The following is a 22,007-nucleotide window of genomic DNA, read 5'->3' as shown; positions in this document are numbered from 1 at the left end:
ACCATCAGCGAGATAAGTAATTTCCCATGGTTGGTCATCAGGTGCGCATCTATTAGATGTCGATGATGAGGCAGAGGTACTAACTCTGACTTCAAATTTGGTATCTTCACTAGACATTTCGTTATCACTTAAAAAAAAGGAATTTTGAATTAAGATTATATCTCATATCGGTGCCACTATCACTATATTCATTACGGTTATATAATGTCATTTATAATACACTTATCGAAATTTCGAGGTGGTGGGGACGGAGTTCTAAGAGGTGGAATCCGATGTCTTGTCATAAGACCTCGATTTTGAAGCCAAAAGTGCATAGAGGTAATTTGTCTAAAATTACCAAAGGTTTTTTTTGTTGCCACACTGAAACAAATAAAAACATTGAAATTCAAAACCCCTTTTTCAAGCTATCATAGTATCGAAAAATGTAAACAGTGCATAACGTTAGAACATAAAATAAAACCCTTAAATCTAGCTTTTCTAACTAAGAAGATCAATAGACATGGTAAAAGTAGTAAGGAAGATGAACAAATACGATAAAAATAAAACTTAACAAGGTAAGATAAGAAGTATTTTGTTGTTTCTAACCTGTTTTGTTGAGTTTGCAGAGCGTGAGAAGATCTGAGACTTGTGAAAAGACGAGAGTTATAATCAAAATAAAAGCTTATGAGTATTGTTAATGGCGGTGTTGTGTTTTTGTTTTTGTGATTTTCTTAAAAAGATAATAAGGTAAAGAGAGAGAAAGAGACAAGAAGGCTTTTATACTTGCGAGTTTTGAGTGTCTTTTCGTATTCCAAAAGCAACCGTTTTATTTTCCCCCAAAAATATGATTTTTTAAATATGTTTTGACACCTGTTTCTTCTTGAAACATTCAAATTTCAAAGTGGGAAAGTTGAAAGTTTCGAGAGGGGCGATGTCAGCAAATATCGTAGCTGATATTTCAGTTTTTTTATTTCTTTGAATATTGAGATATTGACATATCTCTCTATAATTGAAATGTTGCATGTATTAGTGAAGAAGAAGAAGAAGAATGTACACGCGTCATCAGGTGATTGGAGCGAAGGTATTTAGAAAGGTAGATAAAGACTGATCCAGGAGAGAAATCATTATATTCTCCCCCACACAAAATTGTAAACAAGAGCAAAACAGAGAGATTGTAAAGAACACCATTGTTATTCAATAAAGTTCATCTTATTTCCTATCTAATCATCATTCAATCTTCAATAATTTGTTGGATCTTCATCAAAGTCTACTTGATCATTTCATGTAAATTTGGTGATAGAGGGACGAGAAATTAAGTTGATTAATTTATGCACTGCAGACTGAAGTAGCAGTGAAGATGATATAACTTCTAAGGATATACATATATGCTTCTATCTTTCTCTGTGGCAAGTTCTATCTTGCTCCATCAAGCTTGAAGGAGGCCAGGAAGGATGATAGAGATCATATCCTGAATCAAGACACATATCTGGGAAAAATGCAGAAGCATTCTCCCAAGACCAACAACACACTTCTACTGTTATTCATCCTCATGCTCCGACAGTTGCTATAAATAGAACCCCATGTTTTTGCAGGGATAAGGGAAGGGGTGCAACTCGGGCTGTCTGCTGGAACAAGAAAATAATCTTCTAGGTGCAGCTTATAAGAGATATAGGAGCTACCGATGATGCAGCTTTATTACTTGCAATTAGGCTAGGGGAGGATTCCGTGTTTAGGGTAAGATCTTCGTAATGATATGGATAGTCTCAACTCTCAATTAATACAGTGAACTATATTTTGAATTAGTCCTCCCATCTCTTAATTTTATTTTAATTCAGAGTCTAGAATATGGCGATGGCCAGTTTATATTACCAACTGACACATCAACAACGCTATTGAAGGCTGAAAAAGGCGTTCATTTCCAATTTCCAAATGACAATCTAAATAGAAGTAACTCGGAACGAAATATAGCAGAATAACAACCATCTCAAGATATAACTTAATGACTTTGTTAGGTGTTTCATAAAACTAAAGACTCCCTGTTCACAGCTTTGCTAATATTTTGCAACTCCTAATGACCCTAAACCACGCTAAAATGATTAATTAGAAAACGAAACTGGCTATATACTCTCACAGAGTACCCAAACATCCATCTGAATTTGCAGTATCATTCCCTCCTGCTCGCAGTTGTATTCTTTAATATCTGCAAATTAGGAGAACAAACTTTCGTAAAGCAGGCTAACTATTAGGAAACAACAGACAACCAAACGTAGATATTGCAATCATTGAGGCTTAATTAAATTATAGAACAATTAATCATGACTACGCCAATGGGGAGTGGAAGGTGCAAGTAACGTTGATAACAACAGTAATAAATCATATGATATATAATTAAACTGATTGCAATGAGGAGATCTATATGAGGTGGTGGTGGAAAGAAATTCTTACAAAGTATAGGAGCTTAACTTCTTTCTTTTCATTTTAGGATTTCGTTTTGGAAAGAATGAAAAAGGAGAGATGCATGCTAACTTGCTAACTGTAGCATGCGGGGAATGGATTAATTTTTCATGAAGGGATTGTATGCTAACTGTTTGTTGATGGAGTTAATCTCTCACTAGAGCTGCAACACTGTCGTGTTTAACAGCAAGGACTATTTGTGTTATAGATTACTTAAATAGAAATATCATAGCAATAGCTTAGCATAACAAATGACACTGTATAAGAATTATTCTAAGTTGAATTGAGCATGAGAATTGAAAGAAATTTTCTCTACTCAATTTGGAGCAAAAATATAAAAGAACCAAGGCGTGGTCCAGACTAAATAGTTAGTAATAGAAGGAATATTGTGGCACACAAAGAGATCACACACTAAATGAGACAAGTTTGTTGGTCACATAAGGAGAAGAGATGAGAGGTCATATCTTATGAGGATTTTATCCTCGCTATGAAGACAATCCTCAGAAAAAGCTCTGCTTATTTGAATATCTCTAACCTTGTAAAGAAATATTGCATAAGTGAGAATCGTGAACCATGAAATAAATCCTAAACTGGATTAAGTCTTACGGGGCACATCCAAATGGGCTCATTCATTGTGAGAAATCTTCTTACTGAGGAGAACATCAAAAAAAATATCGGCTCTTAGCTATTCTCCGTGTGCGCCCAACAAGTGTGTGTCATAATGTCCTTCCATATAAGAAATCGATTGCGTATATAATTTTTCAAGCCATACGGGTTTGGTATTTGATTTGACCAACATCCAATGGGCCACGTTAAGATGATCTGATGATCATAAAGAATTTTATTCATAATTAATTATATAATTAGTACAATGACCTCAACGGGTTTCTATAGAGATTGTAATGATTCAAAATTGTAACTATATTCTTGGTATTAATCAAACCGTACCAAATCCTGACAACATCCCATTGATTCCTTCTATCAATCTTCATCATGTTCCGTTATATTTTCCTAGTTTCTGGAATATTTTTCATGCTAAGTATTCAGTGCACTTCATTACTCTAATACCCCCCTCAATTTCTTCGGGATGAAGATCGATGAAAGCCCACTATCCTGGCATACTAATTGGATGAAGTGATTACATACTTGATATGAGATTTTCTGTAGACCTACATACTTGATATGAGATTTTCTATTTACGCTGGCGGGGTTTGAGCCCCAGACCTCTAGTATCATCACCCAAAAATTTTACCGACTTTGCTAGTCGGCACCTGCTAATCTAATCATTGACCATAGCTTCTTTTTGGTTTTTATATGGTCTCAGTATGGCTCACACTCCTAATGGGCTTGATCAATAGGACTTGATTGGTTTGGGTTTTAATTGACGCAATTCCAATCTCAAAACAAGAGCTTCTTTAATACCTTGACCTTGATGGAATAGAGCGAAGATAGGATGAACTTTAGAGACTCATATTGACTTCAAAATATGACACCTTTGAATAGGTATGAATAAAAGGTGTGGTAGAAGGGAAGAAGAAAAAAAAAGGAAAACTAACATTAAGACCAAAAGAGACGAAACATTGCTCCAAATGTTTAAGATTAGATGTAAACTCATAAACCAAAATCTCTTGTACTTGATCAATGGTCACGCTGGCCCTTGTGGGGTGTCATTCGTTTTTAGGTTGAACTTTTAGTCAAATAGATTGAGAACCAGGGTTCTGAATCATATACTTGTTTTATTTGAAGCCAGACATCTTACTATATAGAGAAATATAGAGTTGGATGAATAGTGTTTTGGTGTACATCACAGGGGTATTTTGGTCATTTCGCTCTTTTTTATTTTTAATATTGTTTTATCTTTTTGAAGGGGTACAAGGGTAATTTTATATCATATAAAAAAATAGGCCCCACTAAGTTCAAAAGTAAAAATACATTGACACATTGACACGTGTCAATTGAGATTTGATCTCATAGACCATGTTAATAAATTATCATAACACACATATATTCTATTTTAGAATTAGTAGAAAATCTTTTGTTTTTGTTTAAGTTGGAATTTTTTTTAACAAAGTGGATGGAAATACACACGAATGTGCGTGCATAAGTACTAGTTGTAAATAATAATTGCACACTAATTTTATCAAAATTTGGGGGTCAGTCCAAAAGTAAACCAAACCCACATCACTCATGGTTCGGTCTTGATTAATGGTCCCCAACTAAAGGCCCATAAAAAGTACACACACCACAAACCATACCACTTTCTTTGGAAAAACACAAACAAGGAAAAAAAAAAAAAAAAAAAAATCAAAAGATCTGTCATATGGGCATATGCTGTCACGTTCCAAGTTGTTGTAGAGAAGACGAAATGACGGATTTAATGATAACGATAGGAGATAAGAAGAATAGGTCATACTCATACTGTCATACATGCATGCGCAATAAATCCAAATTCATTAGTTAATCAAATACCAAAGTACCCTTAGAATCATAATATGAATGAACAAAAATTATGGGGCATGTCAATATGTCATGGTATGGGTGCATTTCAAGCAAAATACCAAAAATAACCTTACACAAAAAGAACAAACTTAGCATTATATCTGATTAAATGATGAAGTGGGCATGGGCAATAATATGATCGACACGAATGATAGTGATGTGATGGGGAAAAAAAAACATACATGTCTAAGCATCTGATTCTCATTTTGCAACGTGGAGAGTCTCTCTTCAAGCTCAGAATTTTTCTTCTCCAAATCTTTCACTTTCACCTCCAACTCACTTAAGTATGCCTTCTTTCTCTCTCTTGCTTGTTGTGCTGAAACTCTATTCCTCAACAACCTATACCAACAATTAATTAATAATAATCAACTAATTAAACAATAAATTGATTTACATAACTACATAAATGCCATTTGGAGGACCAACCTTTTCAACCTCTTGTTCTCCTTGTCAGCTGGGCTTCTTCCTCTTTTTCGTTGATGAGTACCTTCAGTTGTTGCCAGAACCCGATCCGACCCACCTTCTCCTCTACCCGAAGTTGATGATGGACCCACTCCTTCAACTCCCATTTCTGGGACTCTCCTTATTTCTTCATCACTTTCCATCCCTTTAAAAAACAAAAAAAAACAGTCAACTATAGAAGTCCATCATTAAAAATATATAAGAAAATGATAAATGACCGGAAACTAAGCATACCATCTTTTATTTCTAGCTGAAGGGCAGAGCTAGAAGATCTTTCACTACTTGATGGAAGAGAGTTTGCTGGAAAAGAGCTTGCACCTTGTTCTTGCATCTTCGAGCCAAAGAAGTATAGAGTTTTTTGTTTTGTTTTTTTTCCAAGGACAACTAGTTTTATTTGAGAGACGAAAAAGAGCGGGTTATTATGGTTTACTGTTATTATATTAGAGAAGGGAGAGAAACCGTTGATTGAGAAAATCATCAACGGTTTTCAATTGTTGAGCGTGGAAGAGTGAGAACCATGTGGTTGGTGATAATCTTGATGGTGGAAAAGAGTGGAACGTGGGCTGTCAGGAACTGATGGATTGTTGTGGAATTGTGGATGGGCATGTGGAAGGTGGGTGTAATCAATTTGGTGTCTGTTGATTTTGAGCTGGCCTATCAAAAGTGTGCCTAGTTTGAGAGTTGAGACTCCTTGATTTTGGAAAGTATTTGGGATTGTACAGTACTTTCAAATTATGTTGCCGTGTGGCGTTTTTAGTTTTCCGAAAAGCTAGGGTGCACCTGTGGGCAGGGCGTTCCACCACACATTTTAAAATTTCTGATGGGGTGTTTAAGTTTTGAAGAAAAGTAACAATGAACAACTAAATGTAAAAACGTCAATGCACCAAGTGGGGGTAAAAATGTAAATGCTCTTTCTTCTCTAAACAAAAAAGCATTGTGCTTTAATGGCAGAAACCAAAAAGTCGGAAAAAAGACAAAAAAGAGTTGTGCTTGAATCGTTTGAGGTCGGATCACACCTCATTTCAATAAACTGAATTCACTTATAAAAAAAAAACAAAAATAGTATGATATATGAGGTCGAATGATATATCTAACTGATATCTAATGGCAAGTAGACTACAATGTCATTTGTTGTTGGATACTTAATTATATGTTATATCTAGTAGTTTAATAGTAGTATGCTACATATAGTAATTTAATCGTAGTATGTTATATCTAGTAATTTAATAGTGTTATGTTACATTTAGTAATTTAATATGAGTATGCTATATATAGTAGTTTAATAGAAGTATGCTACAAGCAAAATAAATAGTTAAGGGTAAGAAAGTAACAACACATCTTCTCTCCCTCTAACATTTAGAATTGCGCGAACTAAACTTTTCCCTCTCACTAAAATCCATTCAACTTGAGAACTCTTGCCTCCATTTTTCGTAGTGTACTTTGATCTTCAACAATTATAAGTATGAGGTTAGTTGATTTCTTTTTTGGCTCTTTCTCTTTTTCATGTCTAGGTAAAATTTCACAATTGAATGGTGTATGATTTAATGTCAAATGAAATTGACATTAAATCAAATGAACTTGACATTGAAATTTTCCAAAGTGGTATATGGTTTGAGCACCATAGTTATTTGGTTCTGACCATTATACTGTTCAAGCATTTATGTTTTTTTTTTACTATTACCACCGCGGATTACTTCGTAGAGTAAGAAAACGAGTGAATATGTGCTAAAAGTGCACTTGTTTCATGTAGCAATCCGATGAAGAATCACTTCTCTGATGACGAAGAAGATTGGCTTCGAAATTCATGTTTTGATAGTTTTACCTATGAGGATAGTGATTTTGTGGAGGGAGGGTGAAAATATTGAAATTCATGAGAACAGTGATAGAGACAGTGACGGGTGTGAGGCTAGTAGAGTTTTCGAAGCAGACAAAGCAACATTCTATTCTATGCAGTTCAAGACGACTGAGGAGGCTTTCGCAATTTACAATCAATATGCAAAGTTAGTCGGTTTTAGTGTTCGTAAAGATACTTATAGAATGCGTACAGATGGTGTTCGTGTCAAACGGAGATTTCTATGCTCAACTACTGGTGAACGAAATGTAAACAGGGTGACACCCAGAAAACGCGACATTGAATCCAGAGAGTCGAAAGCTATCAGTAGGTTTAAATGTAAATCCCGCTTTGAAGTTGTGAAGGATTTTATTGGGGAACACACACATCCACTTGTACCAGATCCGAGCTCGATGTTCTTAAGATCACATAGAAATATAAGTGAAGAAGATTTGAAATTTGCTACGAGCCTAGTTGATGTTGGTATTCGTAAATGCAAGGTGAATGATGTTTTTGTACATAGGGCTGGAGATTTCTCAAGTGTTGGTTTTTTGAAGAAAGACTTGTATAATCATATGGGGCTTGATAGGAGAAATCGATGTATTGATGGTGACACCAACACATTGCTGGCTTTCATGGATAACAAGGTGAAGGGAGATCCCTTATTTCATTACAATTATAACTTAAATGAGGGTGGGCAGCTGGTTAGACTGTTTTGGGCAGATTCCACCTCATGTGCGGACTACAGTTGGTTTGGAGATGTATTGTTGTTTGATTCAACATACAAGAGCAACTAGTACATGATGCCAATTGTTGTGTTTGCTGGAGTGAACAACCATCGACAAACAGTAGTGTTTGGTTTTGCATTGTTGACGGGTGAGTGTGTGGAGTCTTACGAGTGGGTATTGAAATCTTTAGTTGGCGCGATGTATAGCAAACACCTTAAGTCAGTGATCACTGATGGTGACCCGGCGATGCGCGAGGCTGTGAGATCTACTCTCCCAAATTCGAAACACCGCTTGTGCTGTTGGCACATTATGAAAAATTGCCTAAAAAATATCCACATCCTTGGATTTTCAAAAGATTTCTGCTCTATTATGTTTCTGAAGTGCTCGTCCAATGAGTTCGAAGAAAGGTGGGAAACACTCATGAAGAAATTCCAAGTCAGTAATAACAAATGGGTGAACATGATATACAAGAAAAAATAGATGTGGGCAGAATCATATCTCCATGGTGAGTCTTTGCCAGTTGCAGAAGCACCCAACGTTGTGAGAGTATAAACTCCGTAATCCGGCTTCATGTGAAAGTTGGAATGCAGTTGTTTGAGCTGTTTGGAAAAATGGAAGTGGTAGTTGCAAATATCTGGCACCGAGAGCACGAGAAAGAGGTGATGACGAATGTAACCAAACCAGTCCTTCATACCCACTTGAACGATTATGCAAATCAGGCTGCATCTATATATACGCGAGCTGCTTTTGATTGTTTTAAGAAGCAATTAAAGGACGAAGTGATGTACACTGCAGACGATAAAAAAAATGTGGATGACAATATTCGTGTATACACCATGAGTCGCCATTTGAATAGGCAAAAAAGGTCGATTGTACGTGAGATACAATGTTGTATTGCAGGATGCTAGCTATTCATGTCGGCTATTTGAGTCGTCTGGATTTCCATGTATACATATCATTTTAGTTTACAAACATGAGGACGTTGGTGTGATACCTCAGGGCTGCTTTTTAAGGAGATGGACACGGGATGCTAAATCGATTGTTCGAATAGGAGAACCCAACTTTTCTGACCGAGCGGCCTCTGTTATACGTTTCAGTGATCTTACAACCAAATGTAGGCAGATATGTTCGTGGGCCTCCTAAACAGCGGAAAGCACTGAAGCTTTCAAAGTTTTTTTTAACTTCTTTTTCTACAAAGAACCGAACTCCATCTGCTTCTGAAGGCAGTCGACATGCTCCTTTTGAGATGCCTAACAGTCCAACGGAAAATCCAATAACCGATGAGACTTCACCAGCTTATGAAGGCAGCCCACGTGTTCTTTTTGAGATGCCTTTTACTCTGCCTAAAACCACACATCAGCAATCGGTTAATGATCCCCCATATGTAAAATCCAAAGGCCGACCGCAAAATCCTAGCAGACTTCAAGGTCATAATGAGACGAATAAGAATAAGTGTGGCCATTGTGGTGTGATAGGTCACACAAAATCCATATGCCCACTCTTGCATCCGAAGGACGGAGGTAAGTTTTATTTACCTTTGCGATTTTTTTTTTTTGGTATGGTCCCAACTTTGTAATGTCTATATTTCCAATTGTATCTTTTGATTAGTTGTTGATTCTACTTTATTTCGGCAACATTTTCGTTGTGTTTCACTATTTTACAGGTCTAAGTATTAACAGCAACTATGTTGAACGCACTGCTCGAGTTGCCGACCTACGTGAGGAAGATGACTAGTTGAACAGAGATACAGGGTGTAAGTTGAAAGTTTGATGTTGTAAACTTAATTTCCGTATAGACCTATGGATAACAGTTGGCATTGATAAGAGTGTCCGTTTATCTTTTACCTACATCAAAATATATTGCTACAAGGTGTGGGAAGTCATAATAACATGCATGCATGTACATCTCACTTTTAGTTTTAGAAATTTCCTTTTGGAGCACATGAGACATTTTATTTCTTTGGGTTATAAGTAAATATTGTTTGTTTCATGGCCTTAGTGAGATTTGATAAAGGAACACCAGGATCTCGAAGGTACAAGTGTAGCAACTGCCAATCTACGGAGCACACAAAGCTTAGGTGTCCACATCCGCATAAACACAATGGTGAGCAAGGTACGACACATGTTTTGGTTTCACACTTGTTTAACTTAGATGGGGATGACGTTATAGTGTAAACTTAGATTGTATGGTACGCGCAACTCTTTTATTTTGATTTTCTATTTAACTTATAGGAAGAAGTGGTGGTGATGTTCCTAATGGTGAAGTTATTGGTCATGTTCCTAGTGGTGATGTTCCAGGTTATGATATTGGGTACAACACTCCAGAAAAATTCAATGTTGAGAATTTTTGTAGTGAGGATGGGCCGATATTTTCCCTCATGACAGATATTTGATGTAAGGGAAAGAGATATGCAATTGAACAATGTAGAGTAATTTTGTTATTAGAAACAGTTGTTCCTAAGCTTCTCAGAAGATTTAGTGATTGTTGTACTAGTTAAAGCAATTGTTACAACGGTATTTATTTTAGCTTCAGGAATCGGATAGATATTGTGATTTTGCAGTTCAGGAAGAAGTTCACTGATGTTGGAACTTGTCAGTCCATGAGTCTTTTGAAATGATAAAATGTCTTCATATCACACTTTATGTGGTATAATTTGGAATATGATACTCTATATGACATATTTCCGTGTTAACTATTGATAAGTGTTCAAAAAGTGCTATTTAACCCTCGATTATGCCTCTTGTTTAGCCATCTTAGTGGACTAATAGTGTTTGTAAGTTATGTTTTATGATTCTACAGGTCAAAGAGAGAGTTTTGTGGAATATTAGAGAAAATGGGGTAAAATAGAGCAATTCGGAGCATTAAGGATCACATGGGAAGCCTGTGGACAATCATGGAGAAGGCCAAGGAATTGGAGCTATTAAAGATGCGACTTGGACCTATTTTAAAGCCTATTTGGAAGCCCAAGGCCAAAGGATTTGTTGCTTGGACCAAAGCCCGCAAAAGAGGATAGAAGGATAGAGCAGAAGAGACAAAATAGGCTTACGCGTCTGGGACACATGGATCGAGCGTCCAGACGCATTGATCGCGTCTGAGACGCATGAATAGTGCGTCTAGACGCATGGATCGACACTGTAGCCAATTTCTTCTCAGTTTTGGAGACGAAGTTGGACTCTGAAAGAAGTCTATTTGTATTAGGAAACAAATGACGGTTTGGAATGCTTCTAGAGCTCATTGTAACCTCTATAAATAGAGGACCTAAGTGCCTCATGTAATTTGCCAATTCACTTATATTTTTGTCTCCAGAACTTGAGGCAGAGAGAGATTAATAATAAAGATCAGTTTTAACTAGCGAAGTCTTAATAAATTAGTCTTTCTAGTCTTATGTTCTTCGACTCTTCTTCTTCTCGTTCTTCGTGTTCTTCCTTCTTTATGGAAGGCTAATCTTCTCCTTCAAAGGAGAAGATAAAGCCGGTGTTTAAGGTTCAATGATTCTTCTGGTTCATGGTGTTCTTCAATCAGGTTAGTTCTTTGTATTTTTAGTTATTAGTTCCATTGCCCAGACCAGGAGATGGAAGTATAGATTAAGGTTTTTATTTATTGCAATCGAATATCATGCTAGTTTAGGGTTTTATTTATTATAATTGAATATTTGCTAGTAACATACTTTTATTTATTGCAATTGAATATAATGCTAGAATAGAGTTTTATTTATTGTAATTTAATATTATACTATTATTCTCTACTTTTCTTCTAGTTCTGTATTGTTTTAGAGTAAGGAAAGTATTCCTTGTGTTTGCCTTAGATGGTGATTCATTGAATAGCTGCCCAAACTCACATAAAAGGAAAGAAGATACTAGTAATATGAACATTGGAACAACCTTAAGTAGAGTTATTCGTTAACGATGTTTCGTCCAAGAGGGCATCGACACTCGCTCGATTGCCTAATTGTAGTCTAATTGTGAGAACAACCATGAAGCAAAAGGTCATTGAATCAAAAGTATTGGTAGATTCTAATCTCTTGAATTCCCTTTCTTATAAATTCTCAATAGTTTAGTTTAGTTTAGTTTAGTTTAGCATTAGAATCTATAATATCTATAATCATAGTTTTTAATCCCTCAAACGCCCTTTCCAGTCATGTCCTTCATATAAACATACACTTAAAAGTGGAACGATACTCTACTCATCCTGTACTTATTGAGGGATAATTAGGTTTTGATACGCTTCTATTTTGTTCAACGACCATCATCTATCTACATCATCCATATACCATCTCATACACAAAAAGAGGCGAGGTCAACTATTATGAAAGCGGTTCTCAGTATGATACTTTATGTGGCATATCTCAGTGTGTTCAAGTTGAGTTTGGGCCTAAAGCCCACAATTCGAATGTCAAACCCCATTTAGCCTTGTTCTTATCTTTTTCTTTCTTCTCTATCAACAGTGAAAACAGCAAACTCAAAACTTCCGACAACAGTTAAATGGTAGAACCAAACTCCAAACTTAACTTCAAACAACCTAAAAATACAGAGCTTGCAAATCCACTACAGAAAATGAAGAAGAAAACGACTAACGGTAAAAAACCATCAAGGACGAAAGCAACACCTATGAAAGCAGTTGATACATCAAAGAAGAGAAAAAACAAGGAAAATGTGCATTTAGAGTCAATGGGGAGGGGGAGCAAAACACGATGCCCGGGAGAGAAGGTTAAAGACAATTTTTAAGCTTGTTGTTAATTTATGGATTTTTAAGCATAAGCATTTGAGTTTTTTGAGGTTGGATTATTTAGAGGAATATAATTCTATTAAATGATTGAATTTGAATAAATTCTATTATATTACTTATTTCCATGCATAATCTACAGGAAATACAGTTAGCAGTTAAGAAAAAGGAAGGGAAGGAAGTGGTAGTTCAGAGAGTGGATGAAGATAACAAGAACAAGAAGGTAGTGGATGAAGATAAGAAAGAAATGAAATCTTATCCTTTTAGCTCAAGCTTGTTACCAATTTTTTATCTTGCCAATAAACTCCGTGAGTCAAAAGTTGGTGTTGATTTTAATGATCTAATGGGTAGAACACCATTTGGTCACATTTTTAGAGTGTTCTTTGATGATTTGTTGGACAAACAAATGTTGGTAAAAAAACACAAGCATCATAGTGGATATTATTAAAACTTACGATGAAAGGGAAGAAGCATTCAAGTTAGGAGAGGTGTTTGTCAAATTAACAGCTGAAGATGTTTCTAGAGTGTTTGGTATGCCAATGAATGGGAGTCATGTGACTACAAATATAGATGCGGACGAGTTGAGTAAAACGGGGTTTGTGACTCGTCACTTTGGCGAAGAAAAGAATTTGTCCAAGGAATTGATTGTAAATGCTATTTATAAAGTGGTGAATTCATGGAATGGTAAGTAGGATGAAGATGACTTCATCAAACTTATTTCATTATACATTATCACCACTCTTCTCTTTCCAACACCATCAAGAGAACACGTGGTGGTTTTGAAGTACTTAGAGAGTGTAAAAAAAAATGAATGAAGTATCCTGGCCAAAAGTGATACATCAAAACCTTATGTGCCGAATGAAGATGTACTACCGTGAGCCTACAAAAGTAAAATCTTGCACAGTTCTTCTTTTGGTAACTTACAATATGAATTCACTCTAGTTTCCCCATATCAGTCTTCTTTGAAATTTCGATGCCATCAGAATTTCATTCCAATTATGGAAGTAGTTTTCACTGTCCAGAACTCTGTTGCAATGTCAAGTTCATTTCATATTGATTTGATTTTTTATCACTTGTGAAGTTCATCTTCTTTCCCATGTCAAATGAACTTAACAATGATCATGACACAGTCAAATGCATTCGACAGTAGTTTTTTCCAATGTAATTTTTGCCCAGACAAATCCCCTATTTTCAATGTCAAATGAACACTTTACATTGCATTCTTATTGTGTGAAGTTATTATCGGTGTTTTCAGGTGACCGCTTAAATCAAATTGAAGGAAGTGGAGCTTGTTACGTTGACAAGTGATCCGATTCCAACAGAAGAGGACGTAAGGGAAAGGTGTATTAAGTTTGAAGAAGAAAATCAAAGCCTGCGAGCAGAGAATGAAGCCTTGAAGGCCAAATTAAAAGAAAGAGAAGAGGATGCTAAAGAGAAGTCCAAGAAGGAGTCTGGGGTTAAGGCTGAAAAGGAGATGTCACCTTTTAGAGATAATGATATCCAAGCATTGCCATTAACACCGTCTGTTCCAGTGGATGTGATGTTAACAAATGAAGCCAACAAAAAGGAGCTACAACCGGAGTTGCGATCAGTGGTTGTAAATCAAAAGAAAAGGACGAGAACGTCTACACAAAAAGTGAAGAAGAAGAATGAGAGAGAGGGAAAACAGAAACTGAATACGGTAATATGTGTTGATGATTGTCCACATATAACAAATCTTGGTGAAAAGCTACTTTCAGTAGAATCTTCAACAGCGTTTCAATGTCTTAATTTCTTAATTCTCGAAAGCAGCTAGTGGTTGGGAGGTTTTTCAAGTCTACACATGTCAAGTAATCCTTTGGGCAATTTCGAGTGGAGATCTACTTTCATTTACCCTTTTGTAGGCTTCACCAATGATCATATTGCGAGAGGAGTAGCCTGAACCCTAGTTGTTAAAAATCCTCTTCATCTTTTCAAACCAAGCGTTTATAGCGTAATCACCAACGAGTTATCGTAGTTTGGATTGTTCGAAGCCAAAACTCGTTGGTGATTACGTTGCAAATGCTTGGTTTGAGAAGATGATGATGTTTTTTTTATCAGGTATGGGTTTAGGCTATTCCTCTCGCAGTGTGATATGCATGTTCTAGGTATTTCTGGTAAAGGATAATAGAAAACTCAGGATGGCTATATTCTTAAGAAGAAACCCAAGAATGTATTTACGGTTAATTATATTAGACTTCGGGGTGGCTATATTCTCGAAGTTGCACATAGTAATGTAACTTCTGAAGGATATAGCCATCCTGAGTCTAATATACTTGACCAGAAATACCTGTTGCTAGGATCTTCTAAGAACGGCTAACTTATTGTTAAATTATAAGAAGATACTTGTTATAGGTATTTCTGGTAAAAGATATATTACTCAGGATGACTATATTCTTAAAAATTTACCTGTAATTACTAGTATCTTCTAATAATTTATTCTGAATTTCCAATACCTGTTAAAACTGGCATGCTAACAATTGGTGTACCATTTGGATGAATGAAGGGAAAGTTATTGCTTTGACAAGTTGCCTAGAAAACCTAGAAAGAGGAATAATTCTTGGAATGAATTAAGAGATACGTAATTGAATAGTTTACCTACGAAATGAACGATGAACTCAAAACGTAAGTAAACTAAAACTAGATTATGAGTCTATATTTATCAAAGTTTCTACTCTCAATTCTATCGAAATAGAGTGGAGTAACAAATTCGTTCCACTCCTAGTTCTCTAGCATGTGATGTTTTCTAATTAGCTAATCGGTCTTAAGTCTAATGAGAGTTTTACGAGGGAGAATTATACTACGATGCAATATGAAAAGCAATATGTTGAATGTCACTACGAAATATATGGAAATACTAATGTTCTTGAATCTAGATAAAGAATTAGAGGGGAATTGAATCCACCTCGAATCCAACTTAATCACCTAGAATAGACTGTTGTAATCCAATTCTTACGTTCTTACGGTAAGAATTGCTCGTTCTAATCCCTAATTAACATGGCATTTCTACCAATTATAACTAGCATGTGAGGTCGTCCACCCATTCTCATGGCTTAAACCGACCTTCTAGAATGGAATAGACTCTACAACGTTTCTACACTATTCAACTAAGTTTTCATCAAGGCTTCATCAACCCCTCTAATGGAGGTTTTAGCCTTGATTCATCAAACCATCATTTCCCATTGAAATTGAATACAACATATTACAAAGATTCTAACTTTATGAAATTTAACTAAACAATAATCGAAATCTAATTAATAACTAAGAATTGAATGATAACAAGAATTGAAATTAGATCTAATAAATTGTAAATGACAAAAATCGAAATTGACAAGAATAACTATTTTATTTATCTAATCAATAAAGAACAATGATTTAAAGTTTTAATCTAAAGCGAGGGGAATGAAATTCTAAAACTGAGATCTAAAACTAATTAATGGAGGCTACTAATCTAATTCTAATCTAGGTCTAACTATCTACCATTAACAAAGAGTGAAGCTTTGGTTTTTATACATTCAGATCCAAAAATCGTGCATGGGCTTGGAGCCATGTTTTGGGCTAGAGAATCAGGCCCAAAACCCAATTCTTTCAGTCCAAAAAGGCCTCTTCAGCTGCAGTTGGCTTCAACAGACTTTTTGTCCACTTCTACTCCTCTGATTAGGTCAAGGCTTTAACCATTGGAAAGCTCTTTCCAAGACGGTCGTTTTGACATAAGGTAGGCACCATTCCGAGGTCTGAGTCCAAAAGTACGGCCTTCAGAAGTTCTGGCGACTTGTGTCTTTGTTTTACGCGTCGGCGTCGACTTTTCAGCTTTTGACCGGGCTTTAGAAAGGCTTTATCTTCTTGAATCTTGGCCTTTAATCACGGAACTCCTTAGTAACCGACCTTTGCTCTTTTATCTCGCTAAAGTGGCACATTTCTGCACATAATGGACTTTGAAGCCTGAAATGCATAAAAACACGTAATTAGTGTTAACTCTTAATTTTTACTCACATAATTGGTCTAAAAGTATGATTATTAAGGGGTTAAAACTACAGTTTTGGGCTCTTATCAAACCACCCCAAAACAGCATTTTGCTTGTCCTCAAGCAAAGATGAGAAATTAGAATAAGTGACCAAAAATGGAGTTCTATCTACTCTCGTTTATTTGAGTCGATTGCATTGACCATATGCAACAAGGCCTTAAACCACTAGGAATTCCCTAGTGGACGAGTTATAGTCTCATGAGAGTTTTCCAGTGAAGGTACTCACAAACTTCATCTATACTACAACAACTAAGAAATAAAACTATTGTTTTCTTATTCATGCTCTAAATTAACTATACCTCTCACTAGCAATGCATATAGAGTAATCAAGTCGAAACCTAAGCTAATATATGCATAATAATCAATCATCTACAAATAAACATATATACAATGAGTAATGCTATGAAATACAGTAACAGGTCCGTTTCTGAAACTTTGGAATAGCGTCCTTAAGTAGGTTCTCACATAAAAGTCAAGACAAAAATCACTCTGATTTTTCCACTCAAGTTTTGCTACTCCGATTAATGCGGTGGGCATACTTTACCTTACAATCTCAATGACACACAAGGAAGCCAAAGTTGATCAAACACATCTGCCACTTACTATCCCACTAACCTATTCCTAATTGAGCTAGAGGTCTTTATTCGGTGTTGCGGGGATTAGGAGATGGTTTAAGAAGGAAGGAAATGGATATTTAAAAGGGACAAGTCTGAGATAATAGAGTCTTCATATTATGTAACTAGAGAAAACCTTGTTATTTACTTTTGCTTCTACACTTTGTTTCCATCCTTAGCCATATTTTTTTTTTCTTTTTCTTTGGATTTTGACTCCTTTTATTCTATTTTTTTGGAGTTTTTATTTTATTTCTATTTTTATTTTTCTTTTCTTTGGATGGAAACTTATTTTCTTTATTTTCTAAAGCAATTAGCTAACTTTTTTTTTTACATGAGGTTTTTCTCTTCTTCTTTCTTCTTATTATTCTATTCTCGGACTTATCTAAAATTGATATATATATATATATATATATATATATATATATATATATATATATTTTTTTTTTTTTTTTTTTTTTTGTAATAGGGTAAAGGATTTGTGGTTTATGAAAGGGCTAATAAAAGGCTCAGTGGGGCGACTAGCGGAAAATATACTTAGGTCGGAATTTCTAGCTATATCGATCCAAAAAGGGCCTAAATTTTCTCTTAGGACATGGTATAGTGGTCAAGTAAGTGGACGTGTGATTTCTCTATTCGGAATATACTTCTCCCTTGTGTCATTTATCAAATGTTTCACTCATATAAGGCTTTAGGCTATATTCTCACAGGATTTGTAGAATAAGTACTCTAGCCTAGATTTTGAAACTTCTTGCCAAACAATCATAGATACTCATGTAATATATTTATAGATAGATGCAACGATTATTACCTACATATTAACCTAAGTTTCTAAAAACTATTCTAATGCAAAAGCTACGTGAGACTTCTAGATTATTAAGAGCATAGAGAAAGAAACAATACCAATATTCCTAAGTATATAACATAAATTTTTATTTTTATTTTTATTTTTATTTTTTTAAGACAAATAATACATAATATACAACCTAATATGTGCTTAACATTTACATCGTGTTTCTATACCACCCCCAAACAATTTGGGAGAAGGGGGTTCATGAAACAATTCAATAGCACAATTAAATTATGTAACTAACTAATTTTTATAATTTTTAACATTTTATAAATAAAAGTGCATAATTTACATCCTAAAAGTGTCTAATTTTTGCAAATGTTTCTATCCCACCCCAAACAATCGAGCGCTTTGTCCTCAAAGTGTAAAGAGATAAGGAAAGAATTTACCATAGAAGCGTAGCAAAAATTGGCACATGTAACAGAAATATTGTAAAGATGATATGATAATATGAAGCACAATTAAAGCATTGCGTACTAACTAACACAAAACTCTTGGAGTAAACATGACAGGCTTAGGGTGGCAACAAGATTTAAAATGAATACCAAAAATCGCATACCCCCAAACAAAATTGGAAAACTCTTTTTAAGTTTGAAATTTTTGTTTGGCCTATACTCGAGAAAGTTGGTATTGTACGAAAACTTGGGTCTTTTTAAGGTCGATTCGAGACTTGCTAGATTACTATTTTTATAGCTTTAAACTTTTTACTTTTTATGAATTAGGTTTAATATAAAAGGAAAACAATAAGCGATAAAGACATAATTCACACCATAAAGAAACATGACTCAAAAACCAAGAAAACATGCAAGAGTGGAAAACGTGAATTATGTGAACCGTGGACTTAGGATCCGGTACTTACAACCACACACTCCATAGGGAGGGCCGGTTACCTGAATGGGTGCATTCCCAATATATGGAAATGAAAGGAAAATGCACCAAACACAAAAATTGAGTCGTTTATAGTCAGATACTCGAGACTTTATCTAAATATATGTATGAATATGCAGTTTATCATATATCAACAACCGAAATAGTTGTGGATCATTCCATAAATAAATATCACAGAAAACATATCCAAACATAATCAAGCACTAAGATTTCCTACGACGCAGCCTAGTGGAATGAAAGCGAAGTCGGATAGACCTATAATATAACCGAGCATGCACCTTATGTTTCATCTTTGAACGAGAGGGTGTCCTAGTGAATAAGTGTGGAAAAGTGAATGGTTGTGGAAAATATGGTGGATTGGGATAAGTTTTAGAGGGAAAGCATGGAAAAAATGAGGATGTGGGTTTAGCACAAAACTCATTCATGGTGTAGTTAGGGACTGTCTCAAGTCTGAAAATGAAGGTGTCAAGTGGTTTATCCTTGGGAAGTATTTGTTTACTAGGTGGATTTAAAAATCATGAAGCAGGGGAGAAACTAAAGGATCGAGTGCAAACTCGAGGTTCCTTTGAAAGGGTGGAGGGTGGGGAATATTGGTGATGGAAGGTGAATGATTCTCAGCTAGAGCTCTCAAGTCCATATCATCAGAAATCTTAATATATGCAAGACATTCCTCAATAGGTGGGTCAAAAGGATCACTGGGATAGAGATTGAAAAATTCATCTTCCGTCATAGCATCAAGGGATGAATGGTTGTTGGCAAGGGGGGACTCGTGAAGTGGTAAAGAAGCGGTGCAAAAGAGTTGCAGGAATTCTTCTTCGATTTCGTCTACTACCAGGGAGTCATTGTTAAAGTCGGAATTTCCGAAGGAAAGGAATTTGTTAATCTGTTTCTCCGGAAACATGTTTTTAAAGTAATCTTGAGCTAAGCTCTCAATCATGCTAACCTCTCCATTTGTAGATGAATCGGGATACTGTGTCCTCGTTTTGAAAACATTTACCTCAACAGAAAGATGGCCAAAGGACAAGGACATTGAACCATCGCGGCAGTTTATGGCTGGCGTTAGCAAGAGCCAAGAAGGGGCGCTCTAAAATGATAGGTACAGAGTCGTTAGTGACTTCGTGTCGAGGATAACGGTAAATTTGGGTAGTAAAAATTTTGAACTTTAACCAGCACGTTTTCAACCACACCCTTAGGATACTTAATAGACCGATCAGCTAATTGCAATGTCATTTTAGTAGGTTGCATCTCCTCAAGACCTATTTGTTTATACAAATAAAACGGGAGTAAGTTAACACTAGCCCCCAGGCCTAGTAGCGCGGTCGTCGTGTGAGAATCTCCTAAGGTGCATTGTACAGTAGGACGACCAGGGTCCTTGTACTTAACAATCCCATTATTTTCGGATAAAGTTGGGAACTGTTTAGTTAGAAAGGCATCTTTAGGTATGTTGGTCTTACGCCTAGTAGTGAACAACTCCTTAAGAAACTTAGCGTGGTTAGGTAGCTTTTTTATAGCTTCGAGAAAAGGAAGGTTTATCGTTAGATTTTTGAAAACGTTCCTAATTTCCTCAAAGTTAGTATCCCTGGTTAGCATGGCTAATTTTTGAGGGAACGGTGGTTTCGCTCTATATTTAGCGTATGGCTCAACTTGATGTGTAACCTTGGCTTTCTGTTTCTTAGGTTGTGGTTTAACCGGTACATCTACGGTGGTAGGTTCTTGGTTTCTATTTCGGTATCTAGTTCGATATCCGATGTAGGAATCTTGATGGGGTAACTATAGGCGTAGTTACTTTGTTATCAACCACTCTTCCGAGCGGAGAGTGGTGATGGCATTTAAACTGACCCACGGATGTAGTTTCGTACTAGTATTACCGTTTACCTCAAAGCGTGTGTTCTTTGTTCTAGGGTTGGGTATCGCTTGGCACGGAAACACGCCTTTTGGTTGGGCTTTCTCTTGGGCTAACTGTTGGTTTAAATTATTAACGACTAATTGTAGAATGTGTTGGTTAGATTGAGCCATGGTTTGGAAAAGTTGTTGGCTCACTTGTATGAAGGTGTCAAGACGATCCGGTTGTGTGGGTGTAGTAGTCACGGGTGGTGGATTTGGAACTATCTCGCGTTGATTATTTATGGGCGGATTGTGATAGTTATTATTTAGAACGATACCTCTATTAGCATTATAATTATTATAACTACATTGACCTTGTGCTTGACTTTGTCGAGGGTGGCGCTTTGGTTGTTATAATTATTATAATTACCCTGATCCTGTCCTTGTTGTGGTAGAGCTTGGTTATAACTATGCGTTGGTCTAACATATTGATTATTGTACCCTGTAGGTGTGACTTGTTCGTTATTTCTCCAACCGAAGTTGGGATTTTGTCTCCAAGGGGCGTTAGGTTCACTATTAATGGAACAAGAATGTTCATAGGCTATAGGACGTAGTCGGGATGCTCGGGACTCCAACGAAACTACATGGATTTGAATTTACATTCATGTGACGGGGATATGCTTTTGTTGTCTGAAATGGCCTCTACCTTTTTGTGAGGGATTCAATTAGAGTTTTAAGCTCGAGGATCTGATTTAACCTCAAACATCTTGGTAGCCTTAAGCTGTTGAAGAAGAACTAGCGAGCTGGAGTAATCGTCACTACCCCAATTATTATTACGCTTTAGTCCGATCTTCCAAAAATTTATATGCCTCGAGGCTCCTTTACTTAGGAAACTACCCCATTCATTATGTCTAGGACTTCTTTATGGTGGTGTAGAAGTCCTTTGAAAAAGTCACGAACTAACATGTCTTTTGCTAGGTGATGGTGTGGACACTCTATAAGGAGATCGGTGAAGCGATTCCAAGCCTCGAAAATGATTCATGAGGATTCTCATGCCGAAAGAAGTGAATCTTGGAAAGCATTTCATCCGTCTTTAGGGGTGGGTAAAAATGTTCCA

At 36.0% G+C, this 22,007-nt stretch overlaps 2 protein-coding genes across 2 annotated transcripts; one reads left to right on the top strand and one right to left on the bottom strand.

Moving 5' to 3' along the window:
* Positions 1-1,871: 1,871 nt before the first annotated feature.
* Positions 1,872-6,331, bottom strand: HY5 (Basic-leucine zipper (bZIP) transcription factor family protein). The gene is given in 5 exon segments (XM_086602453.1): positions 1,872-2,149; positions 2,151-2,179; positions 5,115-5,271; positions 5,359-5,539; positions 5,629-6,331. Coding segments are annotated over 5 exon segments (654 nt in total). The 5' UTR covers positions 5,873-6,331; the 3' UTR covers positions 1,872-2,106.
* An 839-nt stretch (positions 6,332-7,170) lies between these two features.
* Positions 7,171-8,022, top strand: LOC147510498 (protein FAR1-RELATED SEQUENCE 5-like). Its single transcript, XM_086598154.1, has one exon. It carries the CDS (start codon positions 7,171-7,173, stop codon positions 8,020-8,022), a length of 852 nt encoding a protein of 283 aa, XP_086454280.1.
* The last annotated feature ends 13,985 nt before the right edge of the window (positions 8,023-22,007 follow it).

The sequence above is a fragment of the Coptis chinensis genome, chromosome 3 (genome assembly GCF_015680905.1).
Source record: "Coptis chinensis isolate HL-2020 chromosome 3, ASM1568090v1, whole genome shotgun sequence".
Lineage (NCBI taxonomy): Eukaryota > Viridiplantae > Streptophyta > Magnoliopsida > Ranunculales > Ranunculaceae > Coptis > Coptis chinensis.
This window is presented reverse-complemented; position numbering and strand designations above follow the sequence as displayed.

Excerpts from the sequence above, each read along its gene's own strand:
- LOC147510498 (XM_086598154.1), top strand. The coding sequence starts at position 7,171 with ATGACGAAGAAGATTGGCTTCGAAATTCATGTTTTGATAGTTTTACCT.